The following is an 8,618-nucleotide window of genomic DNA, read 5'->3' as shown; positions in this document are numbered from 1 at the left end:
AGTGTATTTCTAGTAATCAGGTCTAGAGTTGGACTGATGTATTTAACCAATTCCTAAATTTCTTATTACCAACAATAGAAAAGGGAACATCACAATCAATCACAAAGGCAGCAAACATCTCACGCGATACATGATTATCTATCTTGAGAGCCCCTATTTTATTTTACATTTCTATCAAAGTTTGACCAATATCCTTAAAGTCTATTTTTACGCACCTGTCTAAATGACGCTTAAGTGACGATGTCCCATATTGTTTACCACCAGCCTTAAACTTCTGTTTGCATCCATCACATTGAGCACGATCTATACCATCATCACCAGGTCCAAGTTTTGTGAAATATCTCCACACATCAGAAGTTGTTGCCTTCGTCTTTTTCTTTTTAATATCTTCTGCCGTTTCGGATCTTTCCATATTTTCAGAATTTTGTGTTACATTCTCACCATCAACTTCCATAGAGACAGAGTTATCCATAGCAAAATCAACCACTCAACCTAAATAACACAAATATATAACAATATCTAAATAAGTAATAAATCAATAAGAAAATATTGAAACAGCAAAATTTCAAAAGTATGAAAGAAGCTACGCATCATAACTGAATCATCAAAGAATGCATATCAACATAAATTAGAAGTTAAGAATAAACAGTCAATAATATATTCAATCAAGCTACCAAGCCACCAAACTAGTTTCGATGTTTGACTTCATTCATAAATTAGAAGTTAGTTGTCAGCTTGCTAGCTTTTGAAATATCGCTACCTATAGCTATTCCTATATTAGTTAGCATTTTAAAAATAGGAAAAAGAAAGTTGTCTATGTCTTGAAATAAACAGTGATATAGAAGAATGCTTAATCTTTGAACTCGTTCGCATATTAAGGCATTTGCATGCTGAAAGAATAAGAAAAATGATTGGTGTTAACTATTAAATCAAATTATTTAAACATTTCATCCAGGATAATTTATTGTCCTCCCTAAGTAAAATAAACTGGAGAAAATGCAGAGAACTGAAACCAAAAAAATCAATTGGTTTTTCTATTTTCACTTTCATTTGTTATGTTTGATTAGGAAAACACCTGCACCTGCCCTGTCCTATTTTAATCACCTATTTGGAGAATGAATTCTTTTATTAAAATCTTTATTATATTGGTAATCGAAGAATTTACTTAATTTATTTCAATTTTTTCTACTAATTTTGCAGAACTAATATAGCTATCAACAGCTACAAACACATGAATATATGATAGAGCCATAGTTGTCACAGTTTCTTATTTTAACAAAAAAAAAAAGAAAATAAATTATGGTAGAGATGAGGATGCTGTTATGGATAAGTGGCTACACATGTGTAAACAAAATAAAGAATGAAAATATAAGAGAAAAAGTTGGACAGCGCCTATTGCTGAGAAGACAGTAGAATCTTATCTCAGGATGTTTAGACACATAAGAAGAAGATTGGTAGAGCATCTAGTTAGGAGGGTAGATGAGATAAAAGGTAGAGGAAGATTCAAGAAGACTATAGATGAGGTGTTCAAAGGAGATCTATATATAAATAGTCTCACTGTAGATATGATATAGGATAGGTAATATGATATAGGATAGGGCTCAATGGCTTGTTTGATCTATGTATCTGATCTCACCTAGTATGATGTTTTTTTGTTGTTGTTTCTTTGAATATCAATGCCAGAAGGGTTTGTCATTTTCAAAATTTAAATGCTATTTCATCAAAGTGTAGACTCATTTGCTTTCACGTATCGTGTACTTTTGAAATTATTGGCATGGGTTCATGTGAATATCCGGCTCATCCTTAAGATTTCTATGTTTTATCAAATTTCATCAAAATTTTCCCTTTCTCATTTTCTTCCTTTAATTAAGTTTCTAGTGAGATATTTGGTTAAAAATGATTCGTTTTGCGGTTATTGCATTATGTATTATGCTGTACAGGCTGCAAGGAGTGCTGGCATACCAGTAATTTTTGACGCTGGGGGCATGGATTCTCCAATTCCACAAGAATTACTGAACTATGTTGATATTCTGAGCCCTAATGAAACTGAACTTGGTCGCCTTACGGGAATGCCAACTGAAAGTTTTGAAGATATTGCACAGGCTGCAGCTAAATGCCATAAATGGGTAAGTTCTGTAGTACATTTGGGGTCATCATGAAATGCTTTTTTGTATTACCTTTTTCGTACACCATATTCGTTGCTTATAGATCTTTTGAGAAGAGTACACTATTTTCGGTATCAATTTGAAAATTTAATAACTTTCTGCATTGCTGTTACATGCAATAATGGTTAACTAAGATATGCCATTATATATACATATTCCATATGCTTTAAACTAAGATCCTTTTATAGTGTTGTTATGTTATATCCCTTAATTGGGTCGCACACAGCAGCTGTTTAAATTTTTTGGCTTTCATTACCCACCCTCATAATTTGCATGGCTTGCATAAACAGAAATTGTTCAATAAGTGTTGAAGTTACATATCCTTTTTTTCCTCTTTAATTGCACGTGTCCTCTCAATAACTTAGTTGCTCCATATATTCCAAGTTGTCTCAATTTCTCTTAGGATGTCTTTGTTAATTGCAAAATGCTGATTGATAGATGAATGAGGCTGTTGTTGCCCTGGATTTATTTATGTCTGTATGATTCTAGTTCTAATGCCATTAGTGTTCTTTATGTCTCTCTATTCTTAGGGAGTTAAGCAAGTACTTGTAAAGCTTGGAGAGAAAGGATCATCACTTTTTATTGAAGGAGAAGAACCGATTCAGCAACCTGCCATATTTGCTAAGAAGGTTCTCGATACAACTGGGGCTGGTGATGCCTTTACAGCTGCTTTTGCTGTTGCACTAGTTGAGGGCAAATCCAAAAAGGAATGCCTCAAATTTGCCGGTATGCTTGACCTTGACCATATGCATTCCCTTTTATTTCTAGAATTTTCTATTATGGAAAATGTGCCCAACTCTTATGTGCCAATTTTGTGCAACAGCTGCTGCAGTTTCTCTGTGTGTTCAAGTGAAGGGGGCCATTCCCAGCATGCCCGATAGGAAATCGGTTCTAGAACTTCTTAATTATCATTAAGGATCTTGCATGAGGCGGAAGGTGAAGTTTTGCATACTCACTCTTCATTTGTACTTCTTATTTATTAGTCCGAAAAATTCAAAAATCCTCTTCTAAACTATATAGGTTTGGTTTAGTAAAACTTTTAATTTTTAAAAATAGTTTTAAAAGATATTTTTTTAAAAGTTGTAATATCTATATTTAGTAAATTAAATTAAAAATGGTTTTTAATAAGCACAAGCAACAAGTGTGTTTGGTAAAATAGTTTTTAAAATTTAAAAATACTATAATAGATATTTTAATTAATGTATGATGTTATATTAGACTTTTTAATTTTAATAAGCACAAGTCAACTTTGAAAAGCTCCTCTTTAGATGCTTTCAAAACCACCTCTACCTTTTAAAAGCTATAAGTACAAGCACATGAGTTTTTTAATTTACCAAACACAAAACGAAAGCATAAGCACCTCTTCAAAAAGTTTTATCAAACCAAACCTTAGTCAACGACATGATGTCAAGATTTCGACTCACATAGGAAGTTACTGTGGTGTTTGTATCTTAAATTGTCAGTACTGTGCCATTGTTCATGATTCTTAGTTAATTATTATTTAAATGAGAAATGATAAATCCCCATTGGATCCCCTTAAATATCCTTCCAGTGTATTGAAATCTTAAGAAGCAATAATAATTCTATGTGAGAATTTTCAAGTGCACTTTTGGGGGTCAGTCATCCCATTCTGTAGTTTATTGCCATTGAAATAAGATTAAGCTAGCTACTTAGGCTGAGTAATCACTTCTGAGGTTACAGGAAAAGTTTGATTCGTGTGGTTGTAACATACATGCAAAGAGTCATTTTAATAAATTAGCTTTCTTAATTCAGGGGAAGAAAGAAAAAAAAAGAAGAAAAAAAATCACCCGGCTAATGTGATGAGTTTTCTAGCCAAAATGTTAACTTTGCTGGCTTTCTAGGCTATACTTGGATTGGTAGTACTTAGAGAAATAGAACAGAGTCCAACAAAATGGAGTTTCTATTGCTTGGATTAATAATATATGGTTGAAAGAAAAAGTTGGTAATGAAGTGGATTTAACCTTGCATCATAAAAGATTTAGTTTATGATGCAATGAACGAAGTCTTGATGATCAAACAATGGAATGGAATTTAAACTATTTCTTTTGCGTTTCAAATTTTCACTTTACTTTAATATCAATACAAAATATTGTTATAAGAATCGGATCAAATTAGATGGTCTGGCCAGGTTATTTGAGAACCGGCCACCACACTAGTCTGGTCAGTGCAAAAATAATTAGTAGTGAATTAGTCAAAAACAAAAAAACTGGTTAAACAACTGATTAACTGGCGAATCGATTTGATTTTTTAGTGGTTAAATGGTTTAAAATAATAAAATACAAAAAACAAATAATTTTTTTAGGAATTTATATATTTTATACATAAATACATTTTTTTAATATCTATTTCTACTTCAGTTGAGTTGTAGTTGAAGCTATAAACTTTTGAACTTTTAATTTTATCGATTTGATTATTGGTTCGATTTTTAGAACCTTAATACAAATATAGCCTTAGGGAGTTTGTGTGTGAGTTGACCAGACTTTCAATAATTTTGGATTGTATAATTATTTAAAGGCGAATAAACACCTGATCCAATTCTTGTCTACTTACATAAAGGACAATACGATCGTTACTACAAAAAGAGTCAATAAGGTCAAATAACTTTATTATTTTGAGACAGCATAACCTGTGTGCTAAAAGGACCAACAAATAGGGGTGTAATCGGTTTGGTTTGATTTGGTTTTGGACCAAAAATCAATTGAACTGACTTGATCGGTTTTATAATGATATTAACCATTCGGTTTGTTACTTACCGAATCAAACCAAACCGAATCAACAATGGTTTGATTTAGTTAGTTTTTTTGGTTTTTTTACATTTAATAATCAAAATTTAAATTACCATAAAATAAAGTTTAAAACCGTCAATAAACTAGAATAACAAGAGTATATCACATTCAAATTTAATACAAATTCAACTTAATTAAACATAAAACAAAGACAATTAAAAATGTCTAGCAAAACAATAAAAACAAACACACTTTAAAACATACTAAAAATTGAAACAGTCATTTTAAACCAAATAAAAACCAAACAGCCACCATGCTTAATATGAATCCATACTAGATTCGTCGTCATCTTCTCCGGTTGGTGGAATTTCTACAAAAATAAAACAAAAAATCAATATAGATTATAAACATAAACATCACTAAAAGTATTGTTTCCAGCCACAAATTCAGCATTAAAAATTGTTCAAAAATATTATTTTCAACATTTAAAGCTTATATATGTTTAGCTTTGAGAGTAATAGTTAAAATTTATAAATTAAAATAGTGTATGTGTTAGAGAGAATTGTGTGCAGAGTAGAGAATTATTAATTATAATGCAGTGGTTGAAGCATAAAAGATAAATTTATGGCTAACCAAAATATTCCAAATCCATAACTTATAGAAAAAAGAACACCAAAAATTAAATTACGAAGATACTTAGACAGAAAAAGATATCCAAATCCCTTAGGTTCATAGTTATTAGTTAATTACAATTCATTATTCATCTACAGGTATTGCAATGGTTTTAATTCACAGCCTTCAAGCACCATTGGAAGAGATACAATATATTTATCTATCTATCAATCTATCAATCTATGCACAGAGAGAGTAAGCAAGTAAACGATAAGAAGTTTAAGCCACTAAAGTAAGTAAACGAAAATTCAAGTACCCTAAAAATCATAATAAGCCACATAAATCACCTCACATAGTCATTGAACTATGCAGCAGGCGACTGCAAACAAAACCAAAGCAGCTCATAAACAGAATTTAGGTTTTCAATTCATTTTTAAACAGCTCATAAGCAGAACCAAAGCAGCTTATAAACAGAACCATAATTAATTCATTTTTAAAGCCAATCAACAGAATTTAAATGCCATAAACAATCAGAGACAGCAACATAAAATTAATGAAATGAGACTATGAGAGACATGTGTGTTCTATATATAAATTGAAAATTTCTGAATGATGATGATGACCTTTAATTCCAATGTGAGTTGTAACTTTTTTCAATATTTTTAGGTTTACAATTACATACACACATTCATTCAAAACAAGAGCAAAAAGACACCAAGATTAATTACATAATATTCAAAATTCATCCAACAAGATTAGCAAGTAGCAAGCCAAGACCACATAAAAATATCCACATAAATAAATAAATAAATAAATAAATAAATGTATATTCTGGATTCAAACAGCTACAATTACATGATTATATATCACAAATGTTCATCATGTGCAAAATAACCAACCACCAAATCATAATCTTCAAACAAAATTTTTCTGCTTAATTTATTAAATTAAAATTGCTAAAACATACAAATATCTCAAGCTCTAAATGGATTACGATAAGATCTGCTGAAACGAGAGTTTCTAGTTTCTAGCAATAATTTCTTCTTTTATCAGTATCATGAACAAATTTCTTAAATTAAATACTAACCTCCGAAGAAGACATTGTTCAGTTGTTTTTTTGCAAGAGAGGGCTCGGCAACCAGAGTGCTGCTCGGCGACTAGAGTGCTACTCCGCTTAGGGTTTGTTGCCATGGCTTATGACTGGATGACAGCTTCGAGCGACGGTGGAGGGCGCAAACTGGATGATGCTTCTGGGTTTCTGGGTACACGACGGCGCTGCTCTTTGCTACGCCTGCGAGTCTGTGACGGAGATGAATGGATGACTTACGATGGCTTCGAGCGACAGTGGAGGGCTTCTTTGATGGTGGATGACGCTCTCTGCCTCTCTCAAGCTCTCATTCTTTCAATCATGGCTGCTATTCCTAAGTTAAACTAAGGGTAAACTAGTAAAAAGAACCACTAGAGAACATCTTAGTCGGTTCAGTTTTTACCAAATCAACCAAAAACCGAACCGAACTGATCGGTTTAGTTCAAAAAAATAATAAAAAATCGGTTTTTCGATTTTTCATTCAGTTGTTGTAATTTTCGGTTCGGTTTTGCGGAATTTTTCAGTTCGATTCGGTACTTTACACCCCTACCAACAAGTACTAACAAAAGATTAGTTTAGTGACGATTTCAAACCTTTCCAACTTTTTAAGTAGCAAGAGGAACAACCATAACTATCACCTCGCTTTGTTTTTAAATTTTTATCATCATAACTTCTATTTCCGCTATTACTATTGGTTACCATGATTATCTTCTCTACTATCTCTAACACCATCACGACACTATCTCGTTTTTGCCATTCCTTTTCCTTCTCTCACACCGTTGACGAGTCCATATTTGATGATATATTTTGACTCAATTTAGATGGATTTTTTTCACATAAACTCACAATTGAGCACCAAAATAGCATATTTTTGTGTTTGATCCCTAAATTGAACCTAAATGTGAAAACATGCATTTTTGTGCCTAAATTAGTTATTTTAATTTCATTTTCATGCCATCCGATGTTGTGATATGATTTGTGAGTGATTTCAGGTCATTGAGGCAAGATTGGCTAAGCAAAAGTGGAAAAAAGCATGTACAAGGGAGAACACATGAAGAAAATAAGGAAAAACACACTGAGCGAAGTGTGCATGTGCACAAGCAAGCGTGCGTGCGCATAAGAAGAGATTTACATGTGTGCGTACGCACAGGACCCTGCACGTGGTTTCATTAATAAAACACGTGCTGCGCAATTTCTGAGGGCTTTTGGCCTAATTTTTTAAGGCTAGAGGCTGAATTGAAGTGCTATATGAAGGGAGTATCAACACATATGAAGGCATTAGGTAAAGTTAGGACTTAGAACTTTATTTTTTTACATTTTTTCCATAGTAGTAGGAGTAGGAGTAGGAGTAGTGTAGATTACGGAGAGCTCTCTTAGGGTTTTAATTAGGGTTCAATTGTAGCACTTTATAGAAGCTTTGATATTTAATTTTGCTCATCTTTATTGTAAGTACTCTCAATTTCCTCTTTAATTATAGCACATTTACTTTCATTTGCTTTGGTTCAAGTTACTTGTTTATAATTGCAATTTTGAGTTTCTTGAAGTTTTGATTATTGGATTTCATATCTTATGCTTTATTTATGCTTGATTGCTTGTCTCTTGTTGATATTGTTGATAGTTGGTTATAGTTTTCTATTTTTCCTTGCAATTTTCCATGTTTTACTTTTATGCACACAAGGTGTTTGTGAAAATGCTCATTATGGATTTTGAGTAGATTTTCACACCTTGTCTTGGGATTTGAGTTCCTAGGATACTAGAGTCATAATGTCCGACATTTAGTGGTAGTTCTTGGGTAGTTAGTTGACTATTGTTTTCATTGACGCTAGTTTTTTATCAACTAGTTTGATAAGTTGGCTGGACGCTAGTTGACTCTTTTTTTACCAACCATTCTCTAGCCACAGGCTTAAGGTCCAGTCTTCTTAATTGAACCGGCTTGCCTTTTGAGTCTCTTTTCCATTGAGCTCCTTCCACACATATGTCCATAAGGACTTGGTCCAACCTTTGATC

The 8,618-nt window shown here is 32.4% G+C and overlaps 1 protein-coding gene across 1 annotated transcript; it reads left to right on the top strand.

The window, feature by feature from the left end:
- The first annotated feature begins 1,917 nt into the window (after positions 1 to 1,917).
- Positions 1,918 to 8,104, top strand: LOC107487953 (ribokinase-like). Its single transcript, XM_021140898.2, has 4 exons — positions 1,918 to 2,126; positions 2,696 to 2,891; positions 2,989 to 3,101; positions 7,604 to 8,104. Exons 1-3 carry the CDS (start codon positions 1,923 to 1,925, stop codon positions 3,078 to 3,080), a joined length of 492 nt encoding a protein of 163 aa, XP_020996557.2. The 5' UTR covers positions 1,918 to 1,922; the 3' UTR covers positions 3,081 to 3,101; positions 7,604 to 8,104.
- Positions 8,105 to 8,618: the final 514 nt, after the last annotated feature.

Source organism: Arachis duranensis, chromosome 1 (genome assembly GCF_000817695.3).
Source record: "Arachis duranensis cultivar V14167 chromosome 1, aradu.V14167.gnm2.J7QH, whole genome shotgun sequence".
NCBI classification, from domain to species: domain Eukaryota; kingdom Viridiplantae; phylum Streptophyta; class Magnoliopsida; order Fabales; family Fabaceae; genus Arachis; species Arachis duranensis.
The sequence above is the reverse complement of the archived record's forward strand: the minus strand, read 5'-3'. Positions and strand labels throughout refer to the sequence as shown.

Bases quoted from the DNA above. Each gene is read 5' to 3' on its own strand.
- LOC107487953 (XM_021140898.2), top strand. From the start codon at position 1,923: ATGTATTATGCTGTACAGGCTGCAAGGAGTGCTGGCATACCAGTAATT. The intron at 2,127-2,695 runs GTAAGTTCTGTA...CTCTATTCTTAG, and splicing joins CAGCTAAATGCCATAAATGG to GGAGTTAAGCAAGTACTTGT. The intron at 2,892-2,988 runs GTATGCTTGACC...TTTGTGCAACAG, and splicing joins GGAATGCCTCAAATTTGCCG to CTGCTGCAGTTTCTCTGTGT.